The 22,761-nt window shown below is 39.8% G+C and overlaps 1 protein-coding gene across 1 annotated transcript in view; it reads right to left on the reverse strand.

Annotated features, from left to right (window-relative positions):
* The window catches only part of LTA4H (leukotriene A4 hydrolase), a 44,182-nt gene that overhangs the window by 14,707 nt on the left and 6,714 nt on the right, over window positions 1–22,761 (reverse strand). The window contains exons 2-11 of the mRNA XM_006888494.1: window positions 21,978–22,108; window positions 17,485–17,605; window positions 14,947–15,015; window positions 12,177–12,281; window positions 11,014–11,066; window positions 6,772–6,844; window positions 6,355–6,495; window positions 2,381–2,404; window positions 1,610–1,680; window positions 1,074–1,185 (exon numbers count right to left, since the gene is read on the reverse strand). Of these exons, the coding sequence (XP_006888556.1) occupies window positions 1,074–1,185; window positions 1,610–1,680; window positions 2,381–2,404; window positions 6,355–6,495; window positions 6,772–6,844; window positions 11,014–11,066; window positions 12,177–12,281; window positions 14,947–15,015; window positions 17,485–17,605; window positions 21,978–22,108 (900 nt within the window). The remainder of the gene's footprint in view (window positions 1–1,073; window positions 1,186–1,609; window positions 1,681–2,380; window positions 2,405–6,354; window positions 6,496–6,771; window positions 6,845–11,013; window positions 11,067–12,176; window positions 12,282–14,946; window positions 15,016–17,484; window positions 17,606–21,977; window positions 22,109–22,761) is intronic.

Below are 22,761 nucleotides of genomic sequence, written 5' to 3' on the forward strand. Positions count from 1 at the left end.
CCTAATATGTCAATGTTTACGTGTTCCATTTCTTTCTTAACAATTTCTAATTTTCCTACATTCATGACATATCATTTTCTCTAGCACCACAGCTCAAAAGCACCAATTCTTCTTCTGTCATCCTTAGTCACCGTCCAGCTCTCAGATGTAATTGAGAAGACCATGGCTTGGATGAGGTGCACCTTAGACTCTAGACTGACGTTGTTGCTCCTTAGCACTCTGCCAAGGTCCCTGAAGGCAGACTTTTCCAAAGCAACTTGTCTTTTGATTTCCCGACTGCTGGTGCAAAGAACGTTGACTGTGGACTCGAGCAAGCTGAAACTGTTAACAATCTCAATCTCTTCTCCATCTATAATGAAACAGCCTTTTAACTTGGAGGTGAGAATGTTTTCATCTTGATGCTGAGACGTAATCCATATACACCAAATAAAATTCACACGTAGTAACCAATGATATTAATAGTAAAAGAGCCAAGGATGACTTGTAATTCCCAAATGAGATGATCACTACCTTAAACAGGACAATGAATCATATTAACCGATGGGGTAACTCATGCTGTTGAGTCGTATCCTACTCACAGCAATCTCCCATTGGGTTTCTGAGGCTGTAAATCACAACGGGAGGAGACTGCTCATCTTTTTCTCTGGGAGCGGCTAGTGGATTTGAACCACAAGAGGCACAGCCTTTGCAGCACATATTGCCATAGACCAGGCCACCTGAGCTCCTGAGCAATAGAGCAGGGTTCTTAAACCAGCATCTGCTTGTTTTCACACGAGCACAAACAGCTTTCTTGTTGCTACTTTTTTTTTTAATTTACAGCTGAGATGTGCTGACCTTTTGAATACATTTAAAAGGATAAATAGGCCTTTCAATGCAGAGGAAAAGAACAGACATTGCTCTAGCACAGAGTCTAGGCCAAGGGAACTATGAAGAACACTTGGTTGTTCACTGTGCAATCTTATTGCTACTTTGTTGAGATGATTTATAAACTAGATTGCTTTATATATATATATATATATATATATATATATATGAAGTTTAGATGAATGTTTTTAAGAACAGGACTAGTTTACCGTATTCTGTAGTTCTCCCCATCCTCCTAGAGCATGGAAGTGTCTGAATTTTTCACCAAACAATCGTCCACAAATGTGGCGTTCCAAGTACACAGTGTGTCCTTCATTTAACCTAGGTGGAGGTGGGGGTGGGCAGAGAATCAAAACAATTGATGAGGCATTTTAATCAACCAGACACTTTCTTTTGGACTTTTCTACAGATGGAAGCAACTGTGAACCAGGAGTACTAGTCAGAACAGGTCTTCTATGTGGCAGGCCTCTGCAGCTAGTCCAGAACAATGAGCGGCCTAGCCCAGCAGAGGGCGGCAGGAGAACGAAACAATGGTTCTGCCTTTAAGCACATGCATTAACACGTGTTTGCATCAGAAATTAATAACAAACCCAAACGGAACACCTGCATGGGACCCAACAGTGAAACAAGTGTGAGTATAGTGAAGAATAACAAGATGTACGCAATTTGGAGTGATGGGAGACACAGAAAGAAATTAGTCAAAATCAAGAACCATTAAAGAAATTATAAACAAAAGCAGCCTTACCAAAAATGATCCCACGTTCTGTTGGTCACTAGATTTCCTGTCCAGCTGTGTGATATTTCATGTGCAATAACCTAAAGGTAAAATGTGACGGTAAGTAGTGTAAATTTATTACTCTCCCCTAAAAATAACCTATTCTTTAGAATTCATTGTTAATACTCTTTCCTTTTATTATTATTACTAATAATAATGTTAATAAATATTTACAGAGACTTTGGATTTCCACTCATTCATTGTTATACTTTTCTCCCTGTCCAGCCCTCTCCCCGAGACTGCTCTTCTCTTTGAAAAGTAAAAGAAAAATTCTTTCACTGTTATACAACCCCTCCCCCCAAGTCCACTTCACTATACAGCCTTCGTTCTAGACTCCTGTCATGACAATAATATGTAATCATATATCCCTTTTAAACAGTATTTTTTTTAACATTAGCTAAGATATTTAGGAGTTACTCATTGTAGCAAACATTATATATATGTAAACTTAATCAAAGATAAAATGCATGGCTCAACGAAAGAAAAATAAACAAATATTATCTAAAAAAATGCTCGATTAAATGGATACGTAACTCCACTAAGAACTATATTATAAACATATGAAACCATAAGATTTTCTTAAATTAAATCTGACTTGTTAACGTAACAATACCTTAGAAATTGTTTTGGATCCCTAAGTTATTTTAATCATATTCCAAGATAATAAAACGACGCAAATTTTACAATCAGTTCATTTAGTACTTCTTGAGAGTACAACCATAATAAAAAACTTTAACTTACATTTGAAAGTGACTTGTCACCTGCCTTTAAAGAAAAAAAACTGCATTAGTATTTTAGTAACGAAGTTACAGATTTTATCTATAAAAGATAATCTACGTCAATGTCTAATAATCTAGCATTAATGACCCACTGTTTCTACAAGGCATTCCAAACAATTCAAATGAGACATGTACTCAGAAAACAAATTTTTTAAAAGCAGGTATGAAAAAAATTCAACATAATTCTTTCATTAATGACAGAGAATTTTTTTCCATTGCTACAAAGGCCTACATATCTAATAAACATCTGAGAAACATTTCCCCTCTATTTCTTTCTTGCCCACAATATACTTAAAAGTGTTACAGTGTTCTGTGTTTCCTGTAGGGAGTTTCCTCTGGTGGCCTAGTCCACAGCTGGAATCCACCAGCGGCTCCATGGGAGACAGACAGGCAATCTCCTCCTGTGCATTTACAGCCTTGGACACCAATGAAGGATCAACTATGAATCAAGTCAGTGCCAGCTAGCTCAACAGCACTGACTGAGGGAGTGATGCTTCCTGTGGTTTCTTTCTTTCTTTTATTTACTGAGCTGCTAATCTATTACTTGCCTGGTTCTTGAGGTATTTAGTCTGCAAAGGCTTATAATAACAGCAACCTATTGTGGCCTAATTCTTTCCTTCCCTTCATACAGCATGCTGAGTTTTGTTTTTCCCAAAGGCACCTGTATAGCAAATGTGGAATTTTTGGGTGCTGCAATGGCTAATGTGATTGGCTAATAACTCAAAGGGTGGTGGTGAGTCTGCTCAAAGACATTTTATCGTTGATTTTTTGTACACAACATGAATTTTACTGGTATTTTTTGAAGTGAGGTGCGATGGCATCAACATCACGGTTATTTTCAGTTACTGGTTGTGTTGCCTCGTCAACATTCACTGGTCCTTTTTCACGCTATTAGGGGATAGTTTGTGCAGACCGTTCAAGGAAAAGACCTCTGAGAAGTGTGCAAGCTCCCTTTGTGTATCTGTTGTTGTTGTCATGTGCCGTCATGTCACTTGCGACTCATAGCGACCCTATGTACAACAGCCCTAAACTCTGCTCTATTCTGTGACAATTGCACTGTCTGTGACACTCCTATTGATTATGCCAGTCACTGAATCAATCCACCTCATAGAGGGTCTTCTTCTCCTGCGCTATCCCTCCACCCTACCAAGCATGATGTCACTCTCCAAGGACCGGTCTCTCCTCACAACATGTCCAAAGTATGTTAGACAGAGCCTAAGAATCCTTGCCTCCAACGAGTCACCCAGTTTAACCCTTTCCAGGATGAATCTGTTTGTTTTCCTAGAAGTCCATGGTACCCTCAATACTCTTCTCCAGCACCACAGCTCAAAGGCTATCTATCATCCTTGGTCATTGTCCAACTCTCTGATGCAAACCAAGTGATTGTGAAGACCATGGCCTGTATCAGAAGCACCTTAGTCTCCAGAGAGACACCATTGCTCTTCAGTACTTTGGAGAGGTCCTAACAGCAGACTTTCCCATCGCAACACACCTTTTAATTTCATGGCTACTGGTGCCAAGAGTGTTGACTGTGGAGCCAAGCTGTGAACAATCTCAATCTCTTCCCCATCCATCTTGATGCTGCCAATTGGTCCAGTGGTGAGAATCTTTGTCTTCTTGACATTGAGACTCAGTCCATATTGGAGGCTGCAGTCCTTGACCCTCTGCAGCAAGGGACTCAGGTTATCGTCAGTTTCAATAGCAGGGTTGTGTCATCTGCATAACGCAGATTGTTGATAGAAAAGCTTTATTTACTCTTGTTGCCTTTTTCATCATTCACAATGTCTATTTTCTTTTTTTTAATACAATTTTTATTTTATATTGGTTTACTTATAAAGTTTGTATACAATGCTTTTCACACTGGATCTTTCTCTTTTCCTTTACCCGCCCCTCCCTCCACCCATCAAATTGTGCGACCCTATGACTTATCCCCACCCCTCCCACCCATCCTCTTCCTATGCTCCCCCCTTGCCCCTTGGCTTCTCATACAGGTTCTACAATAATGGTTTTATACAGTATTTGTCCTTATGGGCCTGAGTTAGTTCATTCAGCATAATGCTCTCCAGTCCTTCCCAAGTTGGGTAGTAATTTACAAAATCATTGCTCCTGTGTGCTGTGTAGTATTCCAGTATGTGAATGTACCATAATTTCTCAATTCACTTGTACACCAATGTTCATAGCAGCATTATTCACCATAACAAGAACATGGAGAACAAACCAATGCCCAACCACAATGGAATGCCACAATGGAATGTTTATCTTGAAATCTGTAGTGACTGGCCTGGCTTTGCTTTTAGCCTTAAGGTTTTGTTGGCTCTTTATTTGGGCACATTGCCAGGAGAGACCAGTCCTTGAAAAAGGACAGCATGCTTGGAAGGGTGGAGAGAAAACACAAGAGAGGAAGACCCTTGATGAGATGGATAGACGCAGTGACTGGGATCATGCAGTAGACGATAAGATTAGCACAGGATACAGAAGGGTTCAGAGCTATTGTACACAGGGTTGCTATGAGTTGCAAGAAGCTCAAGAGCACATAACAGCAACAGCAACATATGAAACAAATTCCTGGACTTCTGCCCTCTTCATTTATTCCTTTTTTCCTCTTCTTCGTTTGTTTTGACCACTGTTTTGGATAAGTGTCTGTGGTTGGCTTTTCAAGCACCTGCTGATACCACCTACACTCATGGGGTCCAGAAACTTGCCTCAAAGCCACTTAGGAAGAAAAATCTGGAGATGTACTAAAAAACAGCAGCCACTGAAAACCCTCTGATGCACAGTTTTACTCTGACACACCTGTGGTTGCCATGAGCCACAACTGGCTCCAGAGCAAGAAGAATGGTCTCATCCCTTTGCTTAGAAATATAACTCATCAGTGAATGGCTGTTACATGGCATCTTCCCTCTCAAAAGACCCCAACAACTTTGAACATAATATCCTCCCCCTGCAACTCCCAAAGGCCAATTTTATTTTCTTTTAATAGATGAGACAATGATAGTGATAATAAAGTTAGGAAGAAGAGTTGTATAAAAAAAGAGAAAAGGTTCATTTTTTTATATTACTAGGAATCTAAGGTTCTTCAGAGTTCTAGTAAGCTCTGGTGGCCTGGTGGTAAGAAGCTGTGCTGCCAACCCAAAAGTAGGCAGTTTGAGTCCACCAGCTGCTCTGAGGGAGAAAGACAGTCTCCTCCTATGCAATTTGCAGCCTCTGAAAACTCACTGGAGGGTCAGCCGTGAGTCAGTTCAGAATCAACAGCGTATTACCACAACCAGATTCTTCTAGCCAGGCTTACCAATAGGCAACATCATTATAGATGAAGAAAAAACTGAAGTTACAAAAGGTTTCATTTTACTTGGATCCACAATCAACACTCAAGAAAAGTAAAAGCAGTCAAGAAATCGAAAAAGGAGGTGTACTGGGAAAATCTGCTGTCAAGCATCTCTCCAAGCTCACGAGCAAGACTAAAGTTTGTGTGACGTAAGCCTGGGATTTTCACCTATCGCCTATATCTGTAAGTTGGAGAATGAATAAGAGAGACTGAAAAAGAATCACTGCCTTTGAATTGTGTTGGGAAAGGGAAGTGATTATTTTTTGGACAAATCAAGAGAACAAGACTGTCCTGGAGGAAGTTTAACCACGGTGCATGCTAAAAACTGAGGTGGTGAAACTTTATCTCACATAATTTGGGCATGCTGTCAGAAGGGGTCAGTCTTTGGAAAAAGACATTATGCTAGGAAAGAAAAAGGGTCAGAGGAAGAGAGGAAGGCCCTCAACAAGACAGACTGGCTCACTGACTGTTAACATTGGGCTGGAGCATATGAGTAATGGTGAAGGCAGTGCATGTTTAGGGTGAGTTCAGGTGTGTCAGTAATAGAGTCACCATAAGTCACAGTCAACTTGATGATAACTAACAACACCACCACCAACTTTTATACTTACCAGGAGAGTAGGAGTTACAAAAGTAAGGCAAGGATTCTCCATGCCACCATAAGGGAAGGAAGGTGGCAGGACCAATAGGTCATACTGCCCCCATACGTATGGTCCTCCCAGATCTTCTGCAATCTGCAGCATAGATTCAGTCTGAAAAACGAATGTATATTTATTTGTATATCTTATTATTTACCATAGAAAATTTTTTAGAAGTATATACAGCTTTCTATCAACTTTATGAGTTAATGATTCTGATTTTAAATGAAAATAATAAGGAATCTGGCAACTGGAATTTCTACATAAAATCAAACATAAATTGTATTCTTTTGCTATGTCACTTCAAATGATCCCACATCATATTTAAAAGTTGATTTAAGAACCAGCTGACTGCCATATTTGCTAAGAAAGGAAAACCATGAGACCAACCTCAGAAAATTCATAAGCAGACTTTTCCACCTGCTCCTTCTCAGACCATACCAATGTTCTTGGGCCAATTTGCCTGCAAAATGAAAAGAGCTTAATAGAGAAGCAATGCAAGGTAAATTACTCACTTGGTTGTAGAGAGGATTTAAAGTCCTGGACATAAACCCCTGTGATAGGAATGTGATTTACCAGGTGCTATCTATCTGTGTTTCATTGATTATGCAAAGGCATTTGACTGTGTGGATCATAACAAACTGTGGCTGACTCTGAGAAGAATGGGAATCCCAGAACATTTAATTGTGCTAATGCGAAACCTGTACTTGGATCAAGAGGCAGTAGTAGTCAGAACAGAGCAGGGTAACACTGCATGGTTCAAAATTGGGAAGGGTGTACGCCAGGGATGCATCCTGTCTCCATACCTTTTCAACATGTATGCAGAGCAGATTATCTGAGAAGCTGGGCTCTATGAGGAGAATTGTGGCATCAGGATTGGTGGAAGATCTATTAACAATCTGCGTTATGCAGATGACACAACCCTGCTTGCTGAAACTGAGGAGGACCTCATGCACTTGCTGCGAAGGGTCAAGGACTGCAGCCTTCAGTATGGACTGAGGCTCAATGTCAAGAAGACAAAGATTCTCGCCACTGGACCAATTGGCAGCGTCAGGATGGATGACGAAGAGATTGAGAGTGTTCACAGCTTCAGTTTGCTCGGCTCCACAGTCAACACTCTTGGCACCAGCAGTCAGGAAATCAAAAAGCGTATCGCGATGGGAAAGTCTGCTGTTAGGGACCTCTCAAAGGTACTCAGGAGCAACAGTGTCTCTCTGGAGACTAAGGTGCGCCTGACACAGGCCATGGTCTTTGCAATAGCTTGTTATGCATCAGAGAGTTGGACAATGACTAGGGAGGACAGAAGGAGAGTGGATGCTTTTGAGCTGTGGTGCTGGAGAAGGGTACTGAATGTACCATGGACTGCCAGGAAAACAAACAGATTCATCTTGGAGAGGATTAAACCAAGCTACTTCTTGGAGGCAAGGATTCTGGGGCTTCGTCTGACATACTTTGGACATGTTGCCAGGAGGGATGGGTCCTTGGAGAGGGACATCATGCTTGGGAGGGTGGAGGGACAGCACAGGAGGGGAAGACCCTCTATGAGATGGATTGATTCAGTGACTGGGGTAATCGGGATGGGTGTGTCAGAGGCAGTGAGGCTGGTGCAGGATAGAGCAGGGTTTAGGGCTGTTGTGCATAGGGTCGCTATGAGTCGGAAACGACTCGACGGCACATAACAACAACAACAACATATGGAAAGGGATGAGGTGGCATATTTCTGTGATCCAAGCCTGCTGTTGTAAGCGCATCAGTAGCTAGATATGCACCTCTGAAAGGAGGCACAGTCTGGGTCAAATGAGAAACTGAGGCATAAAGTGTTCCCAAAAGTCAGCTTGTTGGCTCTGGTTGAGACCTCTACGGAACAAGCTTCTTCCCTCAATTTAACAACATGAACCCAAGCCACAGATGGAACAAACAGAACTACATATTATTTGCATGTTGGTGTTGCTGCCACCAAGTCAATTGCAACTCCTGGCAATGCATGTGTGAGGAACAGAACGGATCTTAGAAATAGGAATCCAAGGCTGCAATGCTTAAAAACAACGCCTGGTCCATTTTCCAGAGTGCCTCGGGGTGGGGTTGAACTGCTAACTTTAGGTGAGTTAGCTGACGGGTGTCCTTGTATGGAGATTATCCTGTAAGAAAATATCTTTTTCACCTACATTTCATTTTAAAAAAATGTACACATAAGCAAATCCCAAATCAGACTCTGCCAGGGTACCCCTTCCCAGGAAAGCAGCAGTTTCCAGGACAGTGCTCTGCAAGCTTTAATGTCCATCTACATTATCTGGAGGAATTGTTCAAATACAAATTTTGAGCAAATAGGTTTGGGATAAGGTCCACGATTTGCATTTCTAGCCGATACTAAGATGACACGAAAGCTACTTTTTTGGCAGACCGTATTGTAGGTAGCAGTGGTAACCAGTGTAATGCAGCAGAAATTGACTGAGAGCCCCAAATATGAGCCATCTGTGTGATACTGTCTCACATGTTCAAAACAGGAAAAAAAAATCAAATCCATATTAAATGTTTTTAATAATATATCTGATTCAATATAAATGATTAAAATATTAGTTTAATATATGATCAATGCAAAACTTATTACTGAAATATCTGACCTTCTCTTGTTTAGATAGTCTTGGAAAGCTGATGTGTATTTTAAGTTTAGAGCACTTCTCAATTTGGACTTTTCTCTACATCAAGTGCTCAAAAGCATAGAGAGCTCTGGTGGCTTGGTGGTAAGAAGTTGTATTGCCAACCCAAAGGAATGTGGTTCAAATCCATGAGCTGTTCTGTGGGAGAAAGATGGGCAATCTTCTCCCACTCGATTTATTGCCTCTAAACCCCACTGAAGGATCAATGATGAGTAAGTTCCAACTGGACGGTAGGTACATAAAACAAGAAAAGCCTCCTGGGTTAGCAGGCACCGTTTGGCCAGAGTATAAGTCTACACTGTATGGGTTCTGACTCAGATGGTCTACTTCTGCCACTTGCTAGCTGTGTGATTCTGGACAAAGTTAGTAAGCTCACTGGGCATCAGTGCCTTTACTGGTAAACTGGGGGAAAAATAATAATATTAACACTACAAGGTTGTTGTGGGGATTCGGTAAGATAATGTGCTGGACTTATTAGTAATATGAGCTCCATAATGTTTGCTGCTGTTAATAATTATCACAGCTACCATTTATTGAATACTTCCCATGGGCCAGGAACTAAATTGGGAGCTTTATATATGATCAAAGCATAGTGGTGCAGGGGTTAAGTAGTTGAGCAGGGCTCAACTGCTAACCCCGAAAGTTTGGCAGTTCAAACAAACCAGTCAGTCACTCTACTAGCAAAAGACATGATAGTCTGCTTCTGTAATGATTAAAGCCTCAAAAACTCCTATGGGGCAGTTGGACTGTGTTCTAAAAGGTCGCTGTGAGTCAAAAATCAATCTGATGGCAATACGTTTTTGGTTAATATATGATGGTTCTGTTGCTGTTACTGTTGTTGTCATGTACCCATAGTAAGAACTGACCCACAGCTGACCCTCCAGCAGATTTTTAGTGGCAGTAAATCACACAGGGGGAGGAAGGGGACGGACTGCCCATCTTTCTCCTGTGGAGCATCTGGTGGATTAGAACTGCATACCTTTGTGTTGGCAGGGCAATTCCTTACCACTAAGCAGCTAGAGCTTCCTTGATAGTTCTGTTAGTCCTCACAAAAGTTCTTTGAGGAATAAACTATTTTTTATTATTTATTTAAAGCACCATTCAACTTTAGATAATCATTCTTAGACATTATTTCATTCATGTACATTTTGATTTATACATAATTTCTGTACATTGTGGGATTTTATCCCTTTTATTTATTTATTTGTAATGCTGAGTGAAACATCTCAGTCACAGAAGGACAAGTACTGCATAGTGCCACTACTGTAGAACAGAACTGACATCAGGGTTGGGGTGAGACTGAGAAAGACTGGATAAATTATGTATACTGCATTGAAACAGAGGAGGGAGAGAACTGTTTAAAAGGGATATATTATTGGGCATTACAGTTATGACAAGAGTCCAGAATGAAGGCTGCAGAGTGGAATGGACTTGGGGTGGGGGAGTTGTATTGTATACCTATGAAAGAATTTTTCTTTTACTTTTCAAAGAGAAGAGCAAACTGGTGTGGAGGGGTGGGCAGAGAGAAAAATGCAATAATGAATGAATGGACATCCAAAGTTTCTGTAAACGTTCATTAAAATTAATTTTTTAGAAAAGAATAAACTATTTTTTCTGTATTTTAGGTGAAGAAAAAGAAAATCAAGATTTTTAAATAAAGATAAAAGCATGTTTACTCTACAAAAATACTTAGACTATAGCACAATTTCATTGGTAGAGAGAGGTTGGGTAAAGGAAATGAGAAATATCCAGTGTGAAAAACAATATATATGAACTTTGTAAGTAAACCAGTATAAAATAAAAAAATTATTAAAAAAAAATTCATAGCCAGGGAGAAGAAATACTCAGAATATCTAATTAACAACTGGTAAAGACGTTTCCGTTTTAATGCTAACATTTTAAAATTAAATGGGGATTTTTCTAAAGCTGTTATTTAAGACCTTGAGGAATTCTCAAAGGAGACACAAAAACTCACCTGCTTTCTAAAGCGCCAACAACTAAGGCAATAAGGTAGCAGGGTATGGGAACCTAGAGGGGACAAATCAACACACACAAGTTTGCATTAGGATTTAAAAAGAGTACACAATTCATGTTTAAAATAAAATAAATTCCTTTGCAAGCCTCCAAACATGGGTTTCAAGTGATTTCCTTCTTGTTCATCTCAAATAGTTCTCAATCCTAAGAGCTCAAATAATTCAAAATTATGATGTAAAATATTTCGAAGCATCTATTTCTTTTTTTATTCTACCAGGAAAGAAAGCTCCTAAGATGTGAACCATATGACTGCACATAATATTACAAAGTATATTTTAAGCTTTTCACAGAAAGGAATCTATAAGAAGGTCACTGTAGGGTTTTTCCCTTAGGTTTTAAAACCCTACGGCTGTATTTGAACAACACAAAAATAGCCCAGCATTAAGTGGTTATGAAAACGAGCCCTGGTGGTGCGGTTCTTTAATGCTCAGCTGCGAACCAAAGACTGGTGGTTTAAACCCACCACCTATCTGCCCAAAGGGAGCATGAGGCAGGGAGGCTTCTGGAAACTCTATAGAGCAACTGAACCCTACCCTATAGGGTCACCATGATTCTGAATCGACTTGATAACTTTGGGTTAAGTTATGAAAACCTGGAACTTATTTTCTTGGGTTTTAAGAGGCTGACGTGGGAGCAAAATAGTTCACATATACATCCTATCAAGAGGAATTAAAAAAATACACACACTTGTGTAAGGTCAGGTCAAAGTCAAATTATCTTTTGTAAAAGCCCCACAGGAACTGTTAACTAAAGGACTGTAGTTGTGTGCTCTCCTGACATCAGATAGCTCGTCCATTTGTAAATACTAAAAGGTCAAGCTTCCGCAGGTAACATAAGAGGAGATCTACAGACTGGAGCAAGGAGAAAAGAGAACCAGAGTTCACTCTCTACTCTAATTACACAGCCCCTTCTCTCTCTAATTCAGTGCTCTGAGTAGCTAACCATTTTAAGTACAAAAGGAAAAGGAATAAGGAAAACAAACAGAAAACTCAAATGTTAGGTTTTTTAAAAATTTCTGAAATATTTCAAAAGCAATTTTGCTCACTGGATGGATTCAAGTTATTTGCAGGTCACCACCAACAAAACCAAAATCTACTATCTTACTTTCTGGCTGAATCTATAGATTTTCCTGCTTGGGTCTTCTGGGTCGGGAGATTCTCCATCACGAATAGCACTCATAAGTGCCACCAGTTCTTTAGGGACAGACACCTAATTGAGAAGAGAAGCCATTTCCAGTTACAAATAAAAGGTCAATATATCTTAAAAATACACATGTTAAATAATGGAGAGAAGCTAAGTGATAGACCTATGAATTAAGGAGCCCTGGTGGTGCAGTGGCAAAATACTCAGGTGGTAACTGAAAGGCTGGTGGTTTGAATCTAGGGACTCCCTGACGACAGATGAGGCAGTCTGCTGCTGCAAAAATTCTCCGCCTCAGCAAGTCTACGAGCGGTATCCACTCTTTCCTATCTGGCCTCTAAGAGCTAGAATCACCTCAATACAACTGGATTGAGGTTTGATTTGGGTGTTGTTTTTTTTAAATGAATTCAATGGACAAGTGAATATCAGATTTGTACACATAATTAGCAATATTAAAGCTAGCTTCTTTAAAAAAATGAATGTGAGATGTCTATTTATTTGTATTAAGAGCAGAATTTTGGAAGCAACTGGTTTAAAAACAGCGCAATGATGTCCCCTGAGCATCCTGCTGATTTACCAGAGAAAAAGGTAATCTCTCTAGGTTTGTTGCCAGGAATAAATAATATGCATGAAGAACCTAACATTGTGCTTGATACAACGGCAGCAACATCTCCCACTTCTCCTGCAAATGCCCCCATCCCATAAAAGGTTCAAAGGTATGCTGCAGACAGGCTTGCTTCTGAAGCCCTACAGAAAAAGCAGTAAATTGAGCTGCATGAATATGCTGGTTCCCAGCACATATAAAAGTTATATTCTCACCATACTGTAGTCTACTAAGTGTACAACAGCCTTATGAAGAAGTTTGAGGTATTGTGACAATTACCAAAATGTGACATAGTCAGATGCGAGTACTATGTCAGATGCTATTGGGAAAATGGTACCAATACACCTGTTTGGTGTAAGGTTGCCACAAAACTTGAATTTTTTAAAAAGTACAGTACGTGTGAGGCTCAATAAAGCAAAGTACAAGAAAATGAGACATGCCAGTATTCATTTTTGGGAACTTGGATAGCCTAGGGGTAAGAAACTGCTGTAATCCCCAAAGCACGCGGTTTGAATCCACCAGTAGCTCTTCCGGAGAAGGATGGATAGTCTCCTCCTGTATGACTTCCTATCTCTGAAAACGTGCTGGAGGGTCAGCTATAGGTCAATTCCAACTCACCACCATCACCAGTATTCATTTTAAGGCTGAGAATACAGTTTTGAACACTTTCAAATTTTAAATAAATACATGGAGTTATTGATAGAACTTTTAAGGATTTTGACTATGAAAATGAAAATTTATTGCCAAAAATTATAACATAATTTTCTCTGTAAATTTATAAGGGAAAAATTATTTTTATTAAAAAAAAATCACCAAGGGAAAACACCTCACCCTGGGAAAACCACCTTCATGATCATGGTATCTCCCTGCCAGGTAAGCATATGGAAAAAAAACCATGGAGCAAACCACATGGTGACTTAAGGTGCATTCAATTGTAGCTCCAACATGCTAAAGATTTTATTTCTAATAACTCCCAAATGGAGCATTTACACATTCTAACAAGTGTCACGCTTTCACATTCTTGCATGACTCAGGCCTCAGCCATTACTGAGACAGGCACGTCTTAACAGGTGAGGTACCTGTGGGTTTGAACTATCCAAAATGATATGGTTAAATGGTGGACAAAAGGCCAGAATCTTGGGATTCTTTGCATCCAAGTATAGCATTCTATAGTACATACCACGCATTCTTTAGTCATAGGATTACCTGAAACTTGAAGTTCTTATAAATATAGGCTGGTTTTTAGTTTTATTTGCTTGGTCTAAGTAGGTTTACCTGACATAGCACTTATTTATTACAGTCAATTTCATTCCAAAAGGACTAAAGTAGCTAGTTAAGGAATAAGACAGAACTATATACTTGTGTGGCCTAGTGGTAAGAAGCAGCCCCTCAATCTCCAAAGTACATGGTTTGAATCCACCAGCTGTTCTGTGGGAGAAGGATGGGCAATCTCCTCCTATGTGATTTACTGTCTCTGAAAATCCACTGGAGGGTCAGCTATGGATTAGCTCTGACTTGGCAGCACACAACCACCACCAACCTACAGACATACACATACCACAATACACACAGACAAGTCTATGACAGCCTAGTAGTGCAATGGTTAAGCATTTGGATGCAAGCAAATAAGTAGCAGGTTCAAATTCACTAGCTGCTTGGAAATCATGTGAAACAGGCCTGCTCTGTCTTACAGGGTCATTATGTGTCAGAATCAATTTGAAAGCACATCACCGCCACTGCACAGCATAGGGCATTTCTGCCAATGCCATTTTATTTTTCTTTTAATACCTAAATAATTTCAGGGATAGTAAATAAATAAATTTTTTTTAAGTTAAAGTAAATGCTTTCAAAAGTCTTAGTTGTAGTTCCTGAATTCTGAATTTCTTTTAAAATCATAATGGTTATTTTCTTTTCTTACACATAGTGTGTTCTAAACTATATCCCACAGGTACTCAAAATAAAGCCCACAGCCTTCCCCCCCAACAAATTCCAATTAGAATTTAAATGTTTCTATTTGTAAAAAAACCTTAATTATCATCATCATCATCATCATCATCATCATCATTTCTACTTATAACTCAAGCCACATTTATGGGCCATTTAATTCAGTTACTAATCTGTGTTACTTACCTCTGCACTATAGGTGAGTTTCACAGAAGGAGTGTCCTGGCAAGGAAGAATTGCTCTGCAGTGGATGGCCTGGGAGGGGAAGTAAAAAAATAGAAACAGCTCTTCTTCATTCATGTAACGCAAGTCATTGTGAAATCACTGAAATTGCAGCATTATTCTTAGACATGTTCTTTTGAAAAAGAACAACTTATCTCACTTATCATGAGACCTCCCACAGTACCATTTGAATGTGTGGTCCAACCCTAACTTGCAGCAGAAGGGTAAAGCAAACAAACTGAAGCACTGTTTCCTGCTCTGTGCTCTGAGTAGCAGTGTGGACCAGCTCCTCTTGTGGCCTCATAGTAAGGAGCTAGTTGTTCTCCTAATTTAAAGGCACTTGGTTTGGATCCAGTAGCCGCTCCATGGTGGAAAGATGTACAATCTTTTCCAATGTGATATACAACTTTTGAATAAATGCTGAAGGTTTAGCTATTAGTTCCAATTCAATGGCATATAACAACAGGAAGCTCCTAGACCTCTGATAAAAGAGTTCTTTAGTCAAATAAATTAGAGAACCACAACTTACTGACTTCTTTTCCTAGACAGTTGTTTATTGTTGTTATTGTTTTATGCCATCAAGTTGCCTGAGACTTAGAGTAACCGTATGCACAATAGTCCTAAACTCTGCTCTATCTTGTAACCATTTTACTGTCTTTGACACAACTACCCCCACTACCCCAGTCACTGAATCAATCTATTTCATCAAGGGTCTTCCTCTCCCCTCCACCATCCCACGCATGATGTCCCTCTCCAAGGACTGGTCCTGCCTTGCAACATGTCCAAAGTATGTCAGACAAAGCTTCAGACTCTTTGCCACCACAAAGCAGATTGATTGCACCCTCTCTAGGAAGAATCTGTTTGTTCTCTTAGCAATCCATGGTATATTCAATACTCTTCTCCAGCACCACAGCTCAAAGGCATCAATTCTTCTTCTATCCTCCCTAGTCATTGTCCAACTTTTTGATGCATAGTAAGTAATTGCAAAGACTATGGCATGGATCGGGTACATCTTAGTCTCCAGAATGACATCGTCATTCTTCGGTACTCTGGAGAGGTCTCTGACAACAGACTTTGCCAATGCAATTCGTCTTTTGATTTCCTGACTGCTGGTACCAAGAGTATTGATTGTGGAGCCAAGCAATCTAAAGCTATTAACAGTCTTAATCTCTTTGCCATCTATAATGATGGTGCCAATCGGCCAGTGGTGAGAATCTTTGTTTTCTTGATGTTGAGCTTCAATCTATATTGAAGGCTGCAGTCCTTGACTTCTTCAGCAAGCGCTTCAGGTCCTTCTCAGTTTCAGTAAGCAGGGTTGTGTCAACTACGTAATGAAGATTGTTGATAAGTCTTCCTCTAATCCTGATGCCACATTTCTCCTCATAGAGCTCAGCCTCTCAGATGATCTGTTCTGCATATAGACTGAAAAGGTATGGAGACAGGACACATCCCTGGCATATGCCCTTTCCGATTTTGAACCATGCAGTGTTTCCTTGCTCTATTCTGATGACTGCTTCCTGGTCCAAGAATAGGTTTTGCAAAAGCACAATGAAGTTTTCTGAGATTCCCATTCTTCTCAGAGTCAACCACTTTGTTGTGGTCCATAGTCAAATGCCTTGGCATAGTCAATGAAACATTGATAAGACATTCCTCTGGTACTCTCTGCTTTCAGCCAAGATACATCTAACATTAGCTCTAACATCCCTAGTACCATGACTCCTTCTAAACCCAGCCTGCACTTCTGGCAGTTCTCTGTTGATGTTACAGTCATTTTTGGATAATCTTCAGCTGAATCTTGCTTGCATATGATATTGTTCAATAATTTCCGCACTGTCGGGTCACCCTTCTTTGGAATGGGAACATAGCTCTCTTTCAGCCAGTTGCCCAGATGGTTGTTCTCCAGATTTTCTGGCACAACTCTTGGTGAGCACATCCAGGCAGTAATGAGGCAAATTAACCTTCTGGAGTTTCTAAGACCTAGAGTAAAGAAAACTATTGGACTTCTCTGAATTATGTTAATATTAAACTTCTTTTTCTCAGGTTAGTTATTAACATCTAAGAGAACACAAGTGGCTACTGTCTTAGCATCTTCAATTTTAGCCGGGAATGAGGAGTAAAATCTTTCACCTCTCACTTCTTTAGTGTTAGTGTTGGTTTGTTTTGTTCTTTAATAACAACAGTTACTTTTTTTCCACTCCTCTTGAGTGCCTAACTTTGTATAGGGTTCTATGCCAGACGCCATGGATAAAAATATGGTAAAGATACACAGTATGTTTACATGGTCTACTCTATGTAGACATGCCATAAAAGCAAATGATATTTATTTATTAATGCAATACATCAATGTGTTAATACTGATAGACGTATAATATATATATAAATAGAAATAATTACATAAATTAAAATATTGTATTAGGTAAAACCCACACATCCAATTTGCTTCATGCAACAGTATGCCTTAGGAACTTTCTGCAAAATAAATCATTCCAGAATTCTCTTTACCTGGCACTGACTAAAGAGAAATGGGTGCTCCTTCCCAGAAGTTTGCTCAGGGGTGAGCCACTGAAGAGCAGTAGATTTTGGAGATGTCTCAAAAGAAATTTCTACAATGACTTCTTGGTTTCTGTAGGAAACAAATAAATATATTAGTGGAATATAATTGCATCTCTAGGGACACTTAAAAGGCACCCAAACTTTGCACTCATAACATGTAATATAGACAATACTAGAAAATACTAAAAAAGCAGGAGATAGCTTTTGCTCACGGGAGAGGGCACTTGTTATTGATTAAGGGTAAACTTGAGGAAGATTGCATTCTAATGTGGCTATACTTGCCTCCTCGGGTGTGATTACACAGATGTCATTGTGTGTATTCCTTCCACCCCACCACGCTAATGAACCTACAAAAGGAACTAATGTGGGTCAAGTACATCACTGTGTGATACCTTTCTGACAGTGGGAGAGTGAGGGAGTAATTCTGGAATCAGCGTGGTGGTAGGTGCCAGATCATCGCTGGGCTGTGAACTGTTACTGATCTATGATAAGTCAAACGGAGAGCCACCGTTGAGAAATTTTTGTAGTTGTTTTTATGTCTGTTGAATCTGATCATAAAATTGTTTGTATTTTCTTTTTAAAATCTCATCTTACCAATTCCTTTTCATCATACATTTTATAAAAGCATCAGTCTGAGATTGTGAGATTGAAAGTAACAAAGATCAGTCCTACACCCCCAATGGTTTGAGAAGTACTGATAATGAGGAAATAGAACGTGGGAGATGAATTCTATACTTAATGGTGCTATGAATTTGGGCAAATAATTTGACCTTCCTATGCTAAGAAGCAATCACTTGTTATGCCTCAGAGAGTTGGACAATGACTAGGGAGGACAGAAGGAGAGTGGATGCTTTTGAGCTGTGGTGCTGGAGAAGGGTACTGAACTTACCATGGACTGCCAGGAAAACAAACAGATTCATCTTGGAGAGGATTAAACCAAGCTGCTCCTTGGAGGCAAGGATTCTGGGGCTTCGTCTGACATACTTTGGACATGTTACCAGGAGGGACGGGTCCTTAGAGAGGGACATCATGCTTGGGAGGGTGGAGGGACAGCGCAGGAGGGGAAGACCCTCTATGAGATGGATTGATTCGGTGACTGGGGTAATCGGGATGGGTGTGTCAGAGGCGGTGCGGTTGGCGCAGGATAGAGCAGGGTTTAGAGCTGTTGTACATAGGGTCGCTATGAGTCGGAAACGACTCGATGGCACATAACAACAACAACATGCTAAGTTGTTGTTGCATGCCATTGAGTTGGAACTGACCCACAGCTGACAGAGCTGCTATTATGTCTCCATCTGTAGAAAGGTGTTGATAAGGCTCACATCTTGAGTTGTGCTTAATTTTCCTTTGTTAAAGGGAAGAGAAGGCATGAATATACTGGTCACTAAAAAGCAAGAGATAACTTCTGCTCTAAGAAAATGACTCATCTATCCTTTCTCCTATCGCCAAAAAACTCAAGGAGTGTGACGCATTTCCCCAATTCTAGCTATCAAATTTTTTTATAATGTACTTAATTTCTCTGAGTTTTTTTCTTATCTGTAAAATGTAGCTCGGACCACAAAGGATTGCTACACAGTTCAGACAAAGAACCAGCACTAAGGACCCAACCTTCCGTGCCATAATACCTCCATCTGGGACTCCAACCTGCTGCACCATCAAGCGCCTCAGTTGGGGCCAAGATGGCTGTCCTCTGTCATGATATTTGTATGTCTGACTGTCTTCCAGGTTTTCTGTTAGAGATAACAGACCTATCTATCAGTCGTTGCACAGGGGGAATTATTTGCATATTGCTAATTACTCTATGCTTGGAAGAGTGGAGGGACAACTCAGGAGAATAAGATCCTGGATGAGATGAACTGACACAGTGACTGGAGTAATAGGGCAGGCATGTTGGAGACAGTGAGACTGGCTCAGGGTAGGACAGGGTTCAGAGCTATTGTAAATAGGATCACAGTGAGTTGCACGGAACTCAACAGCACATAACAACAATTACTTTATAGAATGGGCAACCTCCTCCTGTGCCATTTTCTGCCTCTGAAAACCCAATGACGGTCACCTATGAATTGGTTCTGACTCGAAGCACACAACCACAACAATTACTTTATAGCATATGTATCTCTATTCTTGCTTGTTTATCCATCAGTTTTCTGTAGTGGAGGAATGATGTGGGTATTGTGGCAAGGAGCTGTGCTGCAATCCCAAAGGCACGTGGTTCAAGGCCACCAGCTGCTCTTTAGGAAAAGGATGGGCAATCTCCTCCAATGCAATTAACTGCCTCTGAAAACCCACTGGCCTAGGGGTCAGTTCCAATTCTAGGGTTGTTGTTATGTGCCGTCAAGTTGCCTGCAACTCATAGTGACCCTATGCACAGCAGCTCTAATCCCTGCTCAATCCTGTGCCAATCTTATTGTCTCTGACACACCTACCCACTATTATCCCAGTCACTATGACTCATCTCATAGAGGGTCTTCCTCTCTTGCACTGTCCCTACACCCTCCCAAGCATAAGACCCCTGTCCAAGGACTGATCCCACCCTGCAACATGTCCAAAGTATGTCAGATGAGCTTCAGAATCCTTGCCTCCAAGGAGCAGCCTGGTCTCACCCTCTCTAGGACAACTTTATTTGTTCTTTTAGCAGTCAACGGTATATTCAGTACTCTTTTTTAGCACCACAGCTCAAAGGCATCAATTTTCCTATCATCCCTAGTCATTGTCCAGCTTTCTAATGCATAGCAAATAACTGCAAAGACTATGGCCTGGATTAGGTGCACCTTAGTTTCCATACTGACACCGTTGCTCTTCAGTACTCTGGAGAGGTCCCTGACAGCAGACTTTCCCAATGTAATTCGTCTTTTGATTTTCTGGCGGCTGATATCAAAAGCATTGATTGTGGAACCAAGAAAACTAATGCTATTTAAACAATCTCAATCTCTTCACCATCTATCATGACGCTGCTAATTGGCCCAGTGGTGAGAATCTTTGCTTTCTTGATGTTGAGCTTCAATCCATATTTAAGGCTGCAGTCCTTGAACTTCTTCAGGCCCTCCTCAGTTTCAGGAAGCAAGGTTGTGTCATATACTCTAGGATACACAACAATTACTTTGTAGCTTGGGTATCTGTATTCTTACTTGCTTATCATTGTTCTAATTAGTACAGCCCTTGTCTGTCAGTTTGCTGTACTGAGAAGGTATCTTGTGGATGCTATGAAAGCTGTGCCACTGGTGTGTCAAATGTCAGGTTAACCCTTGGTGGACAGGTTTTAGTAGAACACTCAGATTAAGAAACTAGGAAGCAGGAATGCCCAAACTCTACTTAAATGGCAGGCCTCTGAAAATTCTATGCACAATAGAGGAACATGGATAGTTATAATACTAGAGCTACAGTTCCAGATTAGAAATCAATCAAAATGAAGAGAAACAGCTGCAAACATACTTTAATATTTGGAATATTAAATGTAAGAAGTATGAATGTTAGCAATCAAAAAGTTGTGAAAATGAAATGGAATGCATGAACACTAATATTCTAGGCATTAATGAGATGAAACAGGTTGCCTTTGGCCACTTAGAATCAGATAATCACATGGAAGACTATGCCAGGAATGAAAAAGAGAGGAAGAATGCTGTTGCTTTCATAATTAAAAGACAATTTCAAGTTCCATCTTGAAGTACAATGTTGTGAGTGATTGGATATTAGCCATAAGCACAGGAAGACCTGTTAAGACAACAATTATTCAAATATACACACCAATAGCTAAAGGCAAAGAGGAGGAAACCGAAGCATTTTATCAAATTTCACAGTTCGAAACTGACCAAATATGCAATCGAGACTCATTAATAATAATAATTGGCAATTGGAATGCAAAGTTGGAAAAAATGAAGAAGGAATGGTAGTAAGAAAGTACAGATTTGGTGATCACAACCCTAGGTACTAGTAATATGAGCAATAATTAAAGAAATAACAGCCACCTAAAGTACTATTGAGTATTTAACACAATAAATTTTGTAAGCATCTTATAAACAAAACCCACATTGCTTTTGAGTGGATTCCAATGCACAACAATCTCACAGGTCAGGAAAACTATACAGTTTTCAAGTCTGGAATCTTTACAGAAGCAGACAGTCACATCTTTCTCTGAGGAGGAATTGGTGGGTTCAGACTGGTGAATTTCTGGTAGCAATTGAGTACAAAACCATTAAGCCATCACTGGTCCTTAGTGAACACGTACGTTTTCACTGTAAGATTCAACTTAAACAAAAGCTCAGTAACAGCATTATACCAATGACTAAATAAAAGGAAAACATATAATTTTAAATGATTAAAAATACTTTGTCTCAATGAATGGAAATCCAAAAGCTCTGTAAATGTTTATTAAAATTAGTAAAATAAAATAAAAATACACTGTCTCCATTATTCAACCACAATGATAGACAAAACATTCATACTTGCTCAGAGGAACAGGGAGAAAGATTTCCATTGGTGATCCTTTATAACTCTGTTTTTCTCCAAGAGCGTATTTGACTTCTTGTCCATTGATCACCACTTTTTCTACTGTCAGGTCCTTGGTATCCAAACTCTACAATTAAAATAATATTTTTAAGGGATGAGAAAAGTTTTATATACTGGTCAAAAATAACATTCAACAGCTCCAGGGGCACTACAGTAGAACTGCTTGCTCATGACAAGTGAAACAGAGTTAAAGTTACAGAAATTACAATCAGAAGTTGCTGTGTGGTTCCACCTGTCAAGACTGTGAGCAATAAAATAAGGTCCTAAGCATCTACATATATATATTGTTAGAGAATTTTAAGGTTGTAAGTTGCTGCCAAATTGATTCCAACTCATGAAGGCAGAGTGCACTGAGTAGAACTGTTCCCTTGAGTCTCCAAGGCTCAGATCTTTCACATAAAAGACCAGACATATCTTCTGAGGAGCCAAATAGTCACACAAATTTTGGGCTTGAGTAAAAATCTAATCTAAGTTAAAATACTTTTGCTTGTCTTCTCAAACTTATCTTAATATGCTGTTTAAAAAAAGGGGCGGCCCTCACTTACAACTTAAGTCTCTTACATCCTGACTTCAATGTTGTTAAGTGCTTTCGAGTCCAGTACAGCTATGAACAACAGATCTGAACCTTGTCCTATCCTCCACCATCCTTATTATACTCAACACACTTCAATACATCTCATTGATGGTCTTCCTCTCTTTCACTGACTTTCCAACATTCTA

This window comes from Elephantulus edwardii, unplaced genomic scaffold, assembly GCF_000299155.1.
Source record: "Elephantulus edwardii isolate Elephantulus edwardi_28Jun2011 unplaced genomic scaffold, EleEdw1.0 scaffold00068, whole genome shotgun sequence".
Classification (NCBI taxonomy): Eukaryota; Metazoa; Chordata; class Mammalia; order Macroscelidea; family Macroscelididae; genus Elephantulus; species Elephantulus edwardii.